Source organism: Topomyia yanbarensis, chromosome 2 (assembly GCF_030247195.1).
Source record: "Topomyia yanbarensis strain Yona2022 chromosome 2, ASM3024719v1, whole genome shotgun sequence".
In the NCBI taxonomy this organism is placed as follows: domain Eukaryota; kingdom Metazoa; phylum Arthropoda; class Insecta; order Diptera; family Culicidae; genus Topomyia; species Topomyia yanbarensis.
In genome coordinates, this window is record NC_080671.1 from 13,354,947 (window position 1) to 13,371,071 (window position 16,125).

General features: G+C 34.3%; 1 protein-coding gene across 12 annotated transcripts in view; it reads right to left on the reverse strand.

Annotated features, from left to right (window-relative positions):
• Positions 1-16,125, reverse strand: part of LOC131682346 (uncharacterized) — a 318,536-nt gene that overhangs the window by 122,683 nt on the left and 179,728 nt on the right. For 2 of the 12 annotated variants that reach the window (XM_058963742.1, XM_058963744.1), the window contains exon 1: positions 5,099-5,875. The exons of 5 other annotated variants lie outside the window; for them this stretch is intronic. Coding sequence is in view for 1 of the 7 variants with exons in the window: in XM_058963750.1 (XP_058819733.1) it covers positions 4,951-4,953 (3 nt within the window). In the remaining 6 variants the exon portion in view is untranslated. Of the gene's footprint in view, positions 1-4,950; positions 5,876-16,125 lie in introns of those variants that run through there. 5 more of the 12 variants (XM_058963743.1, XM_058963741.1, XM_058963750.1 and 2 more) reach the window with 5 other exon arrangements.

Consider the following 16,125-nt stretch of genomic DNA (forward strand, 5'->3'; position numbering starts at 1 on the left):
AATTACCATAAATTTGTCATACGGCATTCGAAAGATACAGTATTCAAGCATCTTCTCAGTGAATTTCAAAATGATCCATCGAGAGATTCGAGAGAAATTGCGATTTGAAGTTTTATGACACATTTCATAATGCTACCAGCAAACACCCACGGGTTTGGTCCTATCTGTATAAACAAAAAAAAATTGTCTACTTATTTAGTATATGGCATTCGAAAGATATAGTAATAAAGTATATCCCCTGCAAGTTTGAAAATATTTCATTGGCGGAATCGAAACTTATAACGGTTTGGATGTGGTATGCGGTCATAGATGGGTTTTCTACCAGACTTCAAGCGTGAATCCATGTTTGTTCATTGACTATTTAGATCGTTTATACGTGTCGCGGTTTTTAAAGGAAAACCTTACCATTTAATTACATAAATATAATGTACAAAAGGTGTTATTTATATGGTGCACTGAAAAAGTATGAAAATAGGGTTGTCTACCAAACGTTAAATATAATGTGTAAATTAAAAAAAATGGTTAAAAATCGGAATGTTTACGTAAAAGGGCCATATCTCAATGGTTTGTTGACCGATTCTAAATATTTTTCATTATTGAACAAGTAGAAGATTCATCGTTAATTTTCATTAAGAAGAATATAAAATAGAGTTGCCTACCTCAAACAATAATTATCAACAATTATCCTCAACTATATGTATTATCACTATTTAGTGAATATTTTTATATTCAAAACGACGACCTATCAATTTCTATACATTAGTTGAATACAACGAACGCAAACTACAAATCATGGAAAAATAAAACCATAAATTTAAAAAATATGAATGTATTTGCTGATTCAGATCAATTTATGTTATGATACGTTTTTTGTGGGAAATTTTGTACAATCGTGGTTTGCTGGTTGGGTTGACAGATGTTAAAACTGGTCAAAAGGGATGTTATTAGTACAAGTTCATCTGCTTATCTGCTTATCATGAGAATTTGACATTCAGATGTTTATACAGCAATTGCAATCAACTAGTATATAAAAATGGATAGGCCGCTATTTTTAAAACAAAAATATTCACTAAATGATGATAATACATATAGTTGAGATCAATTATATTGTCTATTTATTGATGTAGATGACTCTATTCTATATTCTTCTTAATGAAAATTAACGATGAAACGTCTACCTGTTCAATGATGAAAACATAATTAGAATCGATCAACAAACCATTGAGATATGGCCTTTTGAAGTAAACATTCCAACTTTTATCAATTTTTTTTTAAATTTACACATTATATTTAACGTTTGCTAGAAAACCCTATTTTCATATTTTTTCAGCGCACTATATAAATAACACCTTTTGTACATTATATTTATGTAATTAAATGGGTAAGGTTTTCCTTTAAAAACCGCGACACTTATAAACGATCTAAATAGTCAATGGACAAACATGGATTCACGCTTGAAGTCTGGTAGAAAACCCATCTATGACCGCATACCACATCCAAACCGTTATAAATTTCGATTCCGTCAATGAAATATTTTCAAACTTGCAGGATATATACTTGATTACTATAGCTTTCGAATGCCATGTACTAAATAAGTACACAAATATTTTTTGTTTATAGAGATAGGACCAAACCCGTGGGTATTTGCTGGTAGCTTTATGAAACGTGTCATAAAACTTCAAATTGTAATTTCTCTCGAATCTCTCGATGGATCATTTTGAAATTCACTGAGAAGATGCTTGGATACTGTATCTTTCGAATGCCGTATGACAAATTTATGATCATTTTTTTGTTAATAACGGTTTTAGGAACACCGTGACATAATTTATCGTGAAGTAGACATGTACGATTAAAAACTGCGTTTTTGGTTAAACTCTGCATCTAGTACATGTCGTTGAGCACGACAATGTTAGAATCAAGATACCAGTTTATATGGACGATGATAAGATTGATGGGCATATGCACGATCTATTTCCGCGTACTACTAATTAGTTTATTACAACAATCATATCATAATACGGAGCGGTGGAGTTCGTTAAGTTTGAAGCCTGAATTTTTACAAAGATATTTCCAATGGCGTTCGTGTAGTTAGAAAGCGAATGACAAATCCTATTCCTTCTTACCTGAACTTTCAATGTGGCATAGAAGGTGTTGTCGAATCTCAGATCACAGTATGCATATATGAAGGACAAACCCCCACGTGTCAGTTATGTAACAAGAAGACACACTACGGATAACCATGTACAATAAACTCTAACGAAACAACATCAACTGTAAGCAACCTCAACACACAGGCCTCACCATCATCAACTAAATAACAAACAACCATAGTTGCTGCTCAAGCATCAACGAATGTCGAAACAACAGAACCTACGCACAGTGTTTCCTGTCGTTGTGATGTGCCTACCTCCAAATCAACAGCCAACACCAACACGATCAAGTAAATAACAAAAAACCACAGATGTACGATCGTGAACCGTAGATTCAACAAACAATCCAAGGCAGTTAACCGCAAAACCTATGCAATATCTATAGCGAGGACAGCGTGGCCGCAAACGATAAATCGAGAGAAAGCGGACGAAGTGAATCCTCCCGCAACAGCAGGCGATGCAGCTAATGGATCGATAACAAGAAAGAAGATCTTTACGCGAAGTAACAAAACGCGCACACCTGGCCCGATGGACATATAATTGAATTCGATTTATTGATTTTTATTTACATATTTCAAATATTAAAAGATCCAAGACTCAGTTCAGCTAACGCATTGAGTTGTGTCAAATAAATGAAATCTATATTAACCCTCTTTAGACATATGTCTTCTGTGTAATTCCACTATAATATTATAATGTTATAGTGGAATTAAACGGAAGACATTTATCTTAAGAAGGTTGATTTTAACATTCCTTTAAGTTGCTCCAAAAGTTCTGATTTTTCTAGCGAAATATATATTTAAAAAAATGAACTCGAGCTGTATACGCAAGAGTCCCAGGAGAAATTTTTTAAACTAATCGCTGTCGAAATATTCCAAATCACATCACTAGAACCACTGTTACATGATAATTGAAGTGTCTGGATTGTAAGACAAGCTGATTTTGTGTCGAAGAATACGATCGAATTTGAATTTAAAAAAATATTTGTTAGGTAAGGAACTCACAAATCTGCATAGTACTTGAAAATTTGCATGTTTAAAGTTGTATACACTCAAGTTTCTTTGCGCGGGAGAGAAGCGTAAATGAGAACCGCGTAAATTTCAAAACCCGCGCAAATGAAAATCGAATGAATTTCAAAATCCACGTAAAAAAACCGCGTAGAAAACGGCGCAAAAAAAACGCGTGAAAACCTGAGTGTATATCATCGCTGTTGTGCTCTTATGACAAACGCCATTTCGGGGTAAACTGAGTTAGATATACCATATTACTTATCTATATAATCTCTACAAAGTGGCGTTTACAGAATTTTTAAATTCTGCTTGGTTTCTGAGATATAGCGAGAAACGTGCTGATAAATTTTTAATTTCTTGCTTCAAATGACTGCGTCTGGGGATTGGCTCAAATTATCTTGATGTATAAGATGTTTTATATGTAACACTATCTGAGAAACACAATGGCATAATCGTTTTCAAAGGAAAAAAAATCACGAATTGTGAGAAAAATGCAATTTATGTTTAAAACTGGAAATATAGCGTATTTGGCAACACTGTAACCAAAAATAACTGTTTTTCTAGATTCCCTGACTCATTTCCTTCAAAATGCATCTCACCGATTGTTTATAGACCAAATGAAGCCAAATATATTAATAAAAGTTAATAATTGATGATTTTTCCTATGGGAAATTTTCCATGCACAATTATGAAACGCCATGCAAATTTTGTCATCAATACACACCTATGACACGTGTGAGTGCGACTTTTATTTACATTTATAGTAAAAACTCGCAACATAATCAACTGATCTTCGTAATATTTAAAAGATTAATACAGAATAGATAGAAGCATCAATTGTCTTCTTTGAAATGTTTATACCATTTATAAGTTTCAAGATATTCAATCTCAAACTTTAAAAATCGTTTTTCTCCGAATGTGCAAAATGGCGCTTGTCATAAGATAGCACAAAAGCGACGATATGTCTTTAAACTACAAACACCCCTCAAAACCGTTTCGATAGGAAAATAATTAGGGATAAATACTTTTTATATTAATTAAATTTATTCAGTTAAAGTTCCGAATTGCATTATTAGCTAGATTTTGCACATATATTGATCATCATCGATAATTTTTAATAATTGATTTTAATAATTGATATAGATTTAGAAGATCTAGATTATAGCTAAAAACTTTCCAAAAATCTTATTTTTCCTGAGAAAACAAAAACATTTTGATAATATTCCATTGATAGCAAGTTAGTGGTTCGCTGCCGGTTCTTAAGCATGAAATAAAATGTTTAAGGAGATGGAAAAGATTGATAGAGGTTTTTAGATCTCGCAAATCTTTTTAGTCTGTGAAAGAAGACTGACACTCCGGAGTTTCCAAGACATGGTCATTGTGTCAATTAATCATTACAGCCGACCCGATTGAATATAGACACTATACAATTTCTCGTTCAATCTAAACAACCACTTTCCAAAAGAAAAACTGTACTCAACAGCCAACTGAGCCCTATTTGACGAATTATTTCCGCGCACTGATTAGTCAATCGTACTACATCTTATAGATTGCGTAGAGATCATTTCTCTAAGATCGCTCGGTTAGGACGAGTAGCTGACCGCGTTACAACCGATCAGCAATTACACACCGGTTGTAATCAACAATTTAATTCATTATCCTATCTCCCTTCCCCGCAGCACCCCATCCAATACTACGATAACAATCATCATCATCGTCGGCATAGGGCAATCGCAAATCACAACCAACGGACACCGCTGGACAGCAGCAGCGGTGATTAATTTTCCTACCATGATTTTTCCTCCGCTTTCTGTGCACTACTACACACTGGTTGGTCGGTCTGAAGTAACAAGCAAAGCTGGGCGCTTACTGGAGCACGCGGCTATCAGCGCTCACACACATGGTTCAAAATTGGTCTAATTTTCCGTTAAATTTCACCTAATTAATCGTTTAAACTCCACCAGCCGGATCTGACGATCGGAAACAAAACAAAATTGGCAGCTTTCGTCACTTGACACGTTTCAGCCTATTTTTTACCACTACCGTTCCCGTCTCAACTCCAACGATATAATTTCAACAGTAATCACGATGTGATTGATGTTTCTTCCCCTCTCCAGCACTCGCCGTACCACTACGAATACGGAGGTAAGCACTATTTTTAAATTGATTTTTCTCCCGATGTTTTATGGATGCCTTTTCGTCGAAATTCGTTCTACTCACAGCTGGCACTACACACGGTACACGGGGCTGGATTGTTTATTATTATTTTTTCGTGGGGCGCGAAAATGTCACAGTACACAGTACATATACAGCACCAACATAAATCCAATTATACCCCTTGCCAATTGGTCTCGGGTTAATTCTCTAGGCTATCTAACCATCGATAAACGATTGTGCTTTTCGAGTCGCCATCTGTCAAAACACGCAACACAAACCACCCCCACTGGGTTGAATGTTGTTCAATGTCAAATCGGAAATGTCACAGCAACTTTAAATCGAAATGTTCATCCCTCACACGCGAGAAGACGATGAAATACAAATCACGGGATCGCTACCCACTCACGCACGGTCGGTTTAAAATATGTTTTGACTTGAGTCAGCTCGTCGCACAAATGAATGTTAATCTTTAGTGTTATTTTTTCCTCGCGGATTACGGATATCTGCAGCACATTGCGTCGTCGCGTCCGTCAACCGTAGCGCTTTCGGTAAGACTGAGAATGAACACCAACAAAACGGGCCCCGTAACCGCAGTGCCGCGCGCGTGTCAATCGTTTCGCTGCTTCATTGCTGCCGTCGCCGCTGTTGCTTGCTGCTGTTGCGGCTGGCAACGTCGTTTTCTCACCTTCTCGAGCAGAAACGGAGAAGGTGGGGTTTTGTGGGCAGTTCCAAGCGGAACTGGAAACGGATTTGAATTCGATTCAGAAATTCCAATTTCACATTAATTTAGATGGCTTTGTAAAAAAAAATCGCTAATCGGCTGAAAATAGCGCCATTTTATAAAAGGAAAATTCAGCAAAAATAGAAAAAATGAGAAGCGAGAGCCACGATGACATAATAAGTCCGCTTACATTTATCACGATCAAGTGATGCTGAAGTAATTGTGCTTACCTCTATTTATAGATTCGAGCAATTTCTGTGTCTAACGAAAATATTAATTGAACCTATTTTAAAGAGTTTTCAAAAACCACTATTTTTGTAATGTCAATCTGATGAATATATTGAAGTTCGACACACATTTGTGCATACATCTCGGAGTGTTTGTAGATGAGTACACACACCCAATGTAATGAACTCTTATCTAAATAGTGTTTTATATCAACTTTATAAACATATATTGTAGTGATAAAATAAAAATATTTTCAGAAACATTCACTCAATGGGGCATGTAAATCGTATTGCAACAGATCTAGCGTTATGTTTAGTAAACAAGTTGTAATAATTGATTACTGCTGTCACAACCGAACCCCACTCTCCCCATCAGGTAGAGAAAATGTTTACTTTTGATTTGCTTGCACACCTTTTCGTCGAACGCGAAACCTCTCTCGTTGCTCTTGCCGAACGGAAACCAACACAACAATCGATGGGCATTTTTCACGTCACCCCCATTCGAACGGGGGAGCTTTAAAGCACTGCCCGTCGTCTCGCTAGGCTTCATCAACATCCCGCATACTGTTACAAATGCCTGTGGATATTTAGCACTATTGAATGGCGAACACTAATTCACAGCTGAGATTTTAGCTGGCAGAAGTTGGAATATTTGTGCAACCGTTGCACGTTGTTCCCGGTAGGCATAGCAGTCCACGTCACCTTTTGCAAAGGTGTGTTCGGCGGTAGTTTGTTGTTCAAAGCAAGCTATCTCGCTGCAATGACCTTAGAGAGGCGCCCGCACCTCTTGCCCTCTTTGCGACAGGGTCGTCGCATAATTAATCGCATATGTCGCTGTTGCTGTACGGGACTGGATCTGATTTGACCGGTACTTACGATATTTAATCTTCGCGATCTGAAAAATATCCAAAATGTCTTACCTGAAACGGAAAGAGAAAAAAACATTGATTAATATTAAATTCAACATTAAATGTAAAACTGAGTCGAGAACTGAAGCAATCAACGAATCCAGTAATTGTCATTCATTGGTGGTAATCGGCTAACCGGACCACGTTCCCCACGAAAACCCATAAACTGTCTGAGAATTGCCTGGCACCGTTGGTTGTCCGCAGTTGAACTGAGCCCTTACACAGCAAAGGAAGATGAGGATAACTGTCAACGGAAATTTATCGATGCCATTCTAGGCTGATACTGACTGCGGACAGATTTCTCGCAGCCTAAGTAGGACGGTCATAAAGAAGGGCGCCCTGGCGGCGCTTCGGAAGTAGCGCGCTTTTATTATAGATCATCATAATTAGGCTAATTATAGCAATTTTGATTAGTAAACATTGCATGGAGACTCAAATATTGTTGAATAAATCTGTTAATAGCCGGAAAAGGCTATGGCTATAAAGTATTAAAAGCGTACAACAATCGACGCCGATTGTGAAATTTAATATCGAAAGTGAAACACCGACAATAGACATCGCATGCACTTGTGACAACGGTTCAATCAGTACGCTAACCAGCTAATCATACATTTCATAAACCACTAATATTCAGCAGCTCATCACATAACAACAGTATGTGGTCGTGGTCGACAATACCTGCTTTCCATCTGATGATTGCAAGAAACTAACGGGCTGAGAGGTTGAAAAGGCGCATTTACATGTTTATTAACCGTTTTGGTACTTGAAATTACGTACAGACACGCCTTCTGCTATACGTTTGAAGCTGTACGAGAAAATGTGAGACTAACTTCGTGAGCTTGATATAATTTTCTAGAAGAATCAAGTTTGAACGTTAAGGACACAATACCGTTAATAAAAAAGCATGTTCGTGTTCATGTTTCTTAAATCTCATAAACTTAGTTTGAAGTTTTAAAATCGTTGAATGCAATTTCATGAGTTGTTGATGTGAACTCGTTCACAACCGTAAGGAAATTAATCATGGCAACAATTTTATATCGCAATCATTTTTAAGAATTGAAGACTATCATTTATGGTTTGCTGTATTGTGAACTGCATCATAGTGGATGTCGCTTTGTTCACATTATATTTCCTGTGCTTGTAAGAAAGTTCACGAAGTTAATCCATCGTTCATCTTTCAGTTTATAGATCACTAGATAATACCCACCGCGCGTTGCTGCGATTTTCAACGAAATATGAGGAAAACACAATTTGTTCGGTAGCGCCATCTGACAGGCAGATAATGCTCAACCAATAGCACACAAACACACTTTATAACAAATGCCTACTGTGTACCGTAAACCGGGGTGACATTGATCACTTTTCGAAGTAATCATTACATATTTTTAGGCGCAACTCATTTTTTTAAAGTTTAATATTTTTAAACCATGTACTGATGCATGGAGAACAAGATTGGATAGTTTTACCTAAAATTGTCCGCTTACAACTATTTTTCTAAAAATGATTTCAAGATGAAGTCCGTTTTCGTATTCCGGGGTGACTTTGATAACCTGCATGTTCACCCACATTAAGTTATTGATGTAAGTGTTTTTCATTCAAATGCTTGTTTAAACTAACTCTGGAAAGATTCCCATAGTTAAATAGATGTTAATTGGTATTATACAAAGTATTTCAATGTACTGTAAAATTCGAGTAACCAAAATTGTATAATTGGTGTCCAACTAGAATAAAAGATTCTGAAAACCTTTAAATCTGCTACAATTGTTTTATTTCATTGCTTTATCAATCTACAAAATGTTTCATCCAGTTTAACACGTTGGAATATTGAACAATCAAAAAATGTTCCGAATTTCAGCTTAAAATAATTTGAAAGAATTGCCAACTAGTTTCACAAAAAATTGTATTTAAAATTAACAAACTCTTAAAAGTAAATTTGGCACATCGCACTGTAAAGGAAAATAAAAACTCACTTGTAATTAATTACTCTTGCTCAAATCTGAGATTTATTTGTTTTATAAAAAATAGACACTTTACGAAGCTTCGTAAAAATAAGGTAAAGTCAAATTTCGGTTTTTGTAGTTTTTGTACTTAAAAACTGTACAATATACTCAAAAAGTATAACAAATCAGTATTTTGTAAGTTTAGAGTAAAAATCATTTCAAATTAAAATGATTCGGTAGACTATTCTGGTTTATTAAGCGATCTACGAAAAAAGTTTCGAGTGATCAAAGTCACCCCGATGATCAAAGTCACCCCGGTTTACGGTATAATTTTTCACGAAAATCGATTAAGCCGTTTAGGAGTCTATAAATCATATACATACAAACTTCGCTTTTAAATATAAAAAATAGACAAATAAATAGATAGATAGATAGATTGTATATCTTGACACATTTTCACATTCCTTTTTACATATTCAAGTCAAGCCTTTGATATATTAATTTTCCAGACATGGTTCACACATCAAGTTACTTCGCTTCTACGTAAATTACTTTGCAGAATTGGAATACTGTTCATGATTCTGCTACTTCATCGCGAACTGGTTCATAGTTCATAGAAAATTGTTGTATTGATACTCGTTTCACGGACGGGTGTACCCCATTAGGCATAAATACGTTAAGCATACGGACATTTGGCATACGTACGTTAGGCATAAAGACGTTAGCCATAATGGACGTTAGGCATAAATTATCATATTGAAGTATCACTGAAAAAAATCACTTTTGGCGTTGACGGCCTCGGGTGGTAAGCGCACAAATGTTTGATTTTTTTTTATGTTAGGGACCATCCATAAATGACGTAGCATTATATGGGGGAGGAGGGAGTTTTGTATTTTGTGATGATGTGTGACGACAGGGGGGGTAGGGGGTCATGTCATGCTACGTAGCTTTTTTAAAGGGGAATGAGGTTGACCTGATGTCACGACAATCTTACCCGTTTCATCTAACTAACATCGTTTTTGATTTTTTTTAAATTTTTTACGGAGACAACGAGGGGGGTGAGGGTTACCGTCAAGCTATGTAATTATCAGGGGGGGTATATAGAATTTTGTGACGAAATGCTACGATGGGGGAGGGGGGTGTTAAAAATCACTCAAAAAATGCTACGTCATTTATGGATCATCCCTTATCGAATTACTCTGGAAGCTGATCAAATTCGATCAACATTTTATTCTATTGTATATACTTGAAAAAATCTGAAAGATGCAGAACGAAGGCTTGGCATGCGGAAACTCAGCTTGCGCTAATTTCTCGGTGAACAACCTATAAATTGTACATGGCTAAAATAGGCTAAACACTCTTGTTTAAAATCAGTCTCATTTGTATAAGGGTATAAATAATGCACATTAACTCTTTCATGCCCATGTTGTTTGTTCATATACATCTGTAACTTTTGATTTAAGCAGAATTTACTCACAAAAACAAGTAAGAATAGTAACTGGGACCTTTCATTTAGGCGCTAATAGTTATAATTATTGTCCCTAGAACTGAAATTATTGCCATTAGTTTGATAGAACTCCGCTGGAGCAGTGCTACTAGAGATATTTTCAGTTAGGGTTGATACATGAAATTTTGAAATATCTTCAAAAACTTGAATATAGAATTTTCGAATATTCTACGGATCTTAAAAAATTTTACGAATGATATTTCAGAAATTTTATAAAAAATTATGAAAAAAATCCACAAATCTATAATTTTTTTCACTTTTTAGTTTAATTTTACGATTTTTTTCACTTTTTAGTTTAATTTTACGATTATTTTAAGATTCTGTGAATTTGACGATGTTATTTAAATTCTGAAATCTTTTTGTAGAAATTCTCTAAAACAACAAATTTTCTTAAAGATTTGAAAATTTCCAAAATTCTTCAAATTCACCGTAAAATTCTAAATCCAATAAAAAATAAAGAATTCTAGAGATTCTCTAAAAATGTTCGATTTTCTTAAAAACTTTACAAACTTTTTAAGATTTTGTGAAATTTTACTATAATTTTGAGTTAAGCAATCTTCAAAAAATGAACTTTCATAAATTTTTTGGTTTCCAAATGTTTATGAATTTTATTTTATTATTTTAAAAACTCACAACTAAAACAAACAAATGATTCAGTTTCATGAACTTTTCTAAAATTCCACGATAAATTCAATTCGAATTTTAAAATTAAACCAAATCCAATATTCAAAAATTTTACCAGTTTTCTCAAATTTAAAAACTTTCAAAAATTCCATGAAAATCTACAAATTTTAAAGAAATTTACAATCGTTAAATATTTCAAAATATAACAAATTAAAATTTCCAGTTTTACGAATTGCTTGAAATTCTACGTCTAATTTTGAAATGTTCCACAAATCTCCAAAATTATACGTATTTTGTTAGATTTCATATATTTATTAATATTATTGAATTATTATTATCTAATACATTTTGCTTCAAAAATGCCGCGAACAAATCTAAAAAAAGTGCAATTTTTCTAAAACAGTGAATTTCTAAAAGAATATAGTTTCTAAAATTTTACGTAATTTTAGAGATTTTACAAGGAATTGAATAATTTCTTGCTTAGAAAAAATCCTGAATTCTAAATGGTATAATTTTACTGTTTTCTAAATTATTATTTAGTATTATTTATAACTTAGATCCATGACTTTTTCTAAAATTCCGAGCTTGTTTCGTAAAATAAGCCAATTTTCCAAAAGCTCACGATTTAAAAAAAAACAATCACAATAATTTTAAATTAGTTATGGAATTTGCGATTCGATTTTGTCTCATCAGTATCCAACACTAAGTTAGTGACAGCACTATGCTTTGATTGACGCTAGCTCCAAAAAAAAAACGAAAACACTACTTGTGTTTTTGAGCAAACCTCTAGTCCTGCGTGATGTCACGCAAGAAAAGAAGTTCTGATTAAACATGTGAGTCCTGTCACTCAGTTAATGTCGGATTCTGATGAGACGAAGTCGAAACACAAATTCCATAACTGATTTAGTTATAGGTTTTCTGCTCTTCACGCGCAACGATGGTTTTAAACACTTTTCTCCTGAATGGAGGAATTTTTTTTCTTTCTTACCAAAATCCGCTAAGGAAAAATATAGCATAGTACAATAAGTTTAACAAAACCAAAACTATTGCAATTATCAATTTGTTCTCCAAAATTTTATGAATTTTCTGAGATTCAAAACATTTACTAATACAGTGGTCGACCGCCGATATTGCCTACCCCCCAAATTTATTAGTTTTTGACCCGGTTTTGTCGGCACTGGACGAACATTTACATAAAATATGGAAAATGTTGTTGAAGAATGTCTTGGTAGAATATTTTAACAGCTTTGGATTAGAAGAAAATAAAAAATGTGTACCAATTTTGTCAATGTTTTGGAAATGTCAACCAGTAAAATGCACCATAGAGCTGATAAAAGCGAGTCATCACTGGATTCTAGAAACTATCTAAAGTTACCAACATTTTAAAATTCCGCAAATATTCGAAATCTACGAAGTTTTTAACAACATGTACAAATTTTCTGAAACTACGATCTTAAAATCTTTAAATTCTACAAAATTTTCCCTATTTCAGAAAAAAGCGAATTCTTAAAATTTTCTAATGTTCGGATATAAATTTTTAGAACCCTACGCATTTTCTAAGATTTCTCGAAATTTTACAATTTTTTTAATAAAAATTATAAAATTATTAAAAAAATATGGAAAAATATAATTTGGTTCAATTATTCAAATTCCAGATTTTTTAATCCTTTTTAAAGATAACCAATTTTTCTAGATATACAATTTCCTAAAATTCTACGATTTGTAAAAATTACACTATGTTAAGGTAGGATCGTGGTTTCCGGCGAACTTTTCATTTTGGAACCATCCACCGATAATTAGCGGAAGCACTAGAACGGGATCAAAACCACTCCGTTTGTAAAAAGGATCGACTAAAGAAGTACAAACGGAATATTAAATACTTTTATTTCACGATCTGTACTCCTCGGCGGTTCAAACATGTAAGCGGAATTTTATTTACATTTATATCACTATTCAACCTACGTTGTGATATCGACGAATTGCAGTATTAGAGCCGCCAATATTTCCTGATTTTAGGCTAACTTTAACCAACGACAAGAGTGAGAACTGTCACAATAATTTTCTAAAATTGCATCCATTTTCTAATTTCAATTTTTTTTCTTGCGGGGCATCTACACTTGACCAGGGGTTTGCTCAGGAACACAAATCGTCTGACGTCATGAATGAATTTTTTTTGGGTGTGGCGTAAATAAAAAAAACAAATCGTGTCTCCAGTTTTGGAGCTAACCTCAAGCCGACGTTGACTTAGTCCTGACACTAAGCTATTGTCGGATTCTGATGAGATGAAGTTGAAACGCAAATTCCATAACTAATTTGAATTTACCGACTTGGTATAAATTTTCTATAGTTCTACGAATTAAAAAATATAATATAAATTTGCCATAATTCTAAGAAAATTAAAAAAATTCTAAAATATTGCAATTTTTCCAAATCTTAGAAAAATTTCGAACCCGTTATGTGGAGTTGGGAATCGATTTATGTCCAATCCATGTACAAATTTTGTAGAATTCCGAATTTCAACCTATTTGAAAAAAATGTAGAACTTTGTAGACTTAAATTAACGTTATAACTTCTAGTTTTCAGAATTTCTTTAAAAAAATAAGGATTTTAAACAATTTTCTTGAAAGCCACAAATTTGCTAAAATTATTTAGAACTATTCGATGCAAAATTCTACCAATTTTTCAAATTTATCAAAATTTTAGAAATATTCGAAAATTCAACATTTCTAAAATCCAAGGATTTTTTTAGATTATGCTTTTTTGATTTTGATTAAAAACTGCTTCCTCAGAAGGTGAAATTTAATGTGATGCTAATTTTCTAATACGAATCTAAATCTAAGTTCTCATTACCCTCATTATTGCGGAAACCATGCCTGCCATCGTACTGCCCAACGGTTGACTGTACGGTTTGCATTGCTCTGAACCCGACTCATCCACCCGTCCTCGCGCATATTTACACATACACACAGCCACATAAACCTCATCGCTGGCAATAATGAGCTTGAGGGGTAGATTCGGTTTCTCTGAACAGGTACTTCTTACTCGATGGCCTCTCGGTTGCTCCCTTTTCACCGTACATATTTTTATGTTTTTGGAAACATACACTGACCCACTAATGTGAAGCAGTCTGTGAAAATAGTCGCTGGTTTCGAGAATTGTTTTTGCTGTTACTTTGTGGTAAAGTTGTGAACTGTAAAATAGATGCTTTAGCTTGGTGCTGTCGAAAGCGTTTGATGAGAAAATACGTCAAATAAATATTTATTTCGTCAGAATGCAAATAATTGGCTCTGGAACCATTTCATGTTCTCACAAGAATACGTTTTTATATCATTCTAGTATAAATTAATCCTATTAGATATTTCTCAACATGAGTGGGAGTCTCATATAAGTTTTCGAAGGCTAATGACATTATAAAGATTCGAACATATTTTATCCAATTGGAAATAACACCTGAACGAACTATCTACCTGTAGAAGTAATACCTGTTCAAAACAGAATTGAAAATTAAGTTGTCATATTATAAATCGCTAGAACCAAAGCAAAATACAGTGAGTATAAAACTACTCCAGAACTCCGATCAGTCGGGTAGTCTGCCTTCACGCCAGATCCAATGGTTCAGCCCACCAGTTCGGGAAAACGCACGGTTCTTCAAAATTCACCTTCTGCTAGAGGTGTCATTTAGGAACAATCCCATAAAAAATAAAACAAACACCCCATTACTGGTACGACAATAAACTATGTCTGTTACCAGCTACCAGGTTTAAGGTTATCAGAGAGACAAAATTTACACTTTCTTTGATACCCATGAACCGTGAAGTTTAGTGGTCCCTCCTCGAGGCAAAATAGTTATAAACGTCTGAGCTGCAGTTCTGCAATGCGCAACAACATTGCCGAATAAAGGTTTCGGGCGATTTAGCAAACAATTTTCAATGAAAGCCAAGAGATTGAAAATAAACATTATCGGCGTGAAAACTAGTTGTGACTACCTTTTTGGTAGATACTTGATTTTTTTATGTTTATTAATAAGTGAAACTTTTTAATCGTTGTTGGACAGGGTATTTAAAACATTAAATCGTTTCACGTGATATTGAATGTACTGTAGCAATTCTTTAGATAAAAGTCGAACAACACCCATATTCTTGTTTGAATATGCTACACAGTTAGATGAAAAGTAACACTTTGCCGCAGTATTATAAAATATGCTATGAAATTTTCAAACGATCTAGTATAAGTTGCAACAAGACTCAAGACCAATCTTGATTATTTGTTGAAAATTATTTTTCGCTCCTTTCGCAGGAATAAACCAGCCAACCTCGTATTTTTGAACAATTTTAAATATTTCAAACGGTTTGGAAAGAAAACTCCTTTTTTCATTCGATTAGTGTGATTGGGCCATTTTGATTTATCCAAAATATAAAGAAGTTGGATTTGAATGTTTCGTGTTCCATTCGTCAGTAACTGACACCAACTTGCTGTCAGTTGGACGATATATCCAAACTAACACCAAATTGGCGGCAGTTAGACAAAAAATGAAAATACAATTTGAGTATCCAGTGCTAGCTTAGTCTTTCGCTAAGTTACACAATTGTTCCTTTCTGTTTTAGCCGGATTTAGTATTTGGTTGTCGGTGAGTACAAGACAAGCTGACGTTCTTCGACGAGGAATGTGACCAACGCTGCTCAAGATTTACATTAGATTCATTGAGCCAAATGGATGGGACAACCTTGTTTTGGTATTTTTTTATATTTTCTAAACAAAACATGTAATCCAACAGATAGCTCATTTTCGACAAAAATCCATATAGGACTCTTATGCTTTTATGGGCAGTGTAGTTCCCGGTCGTGTCGGCATGGAACGTGTTATCTGGTGGATCATGGAGAG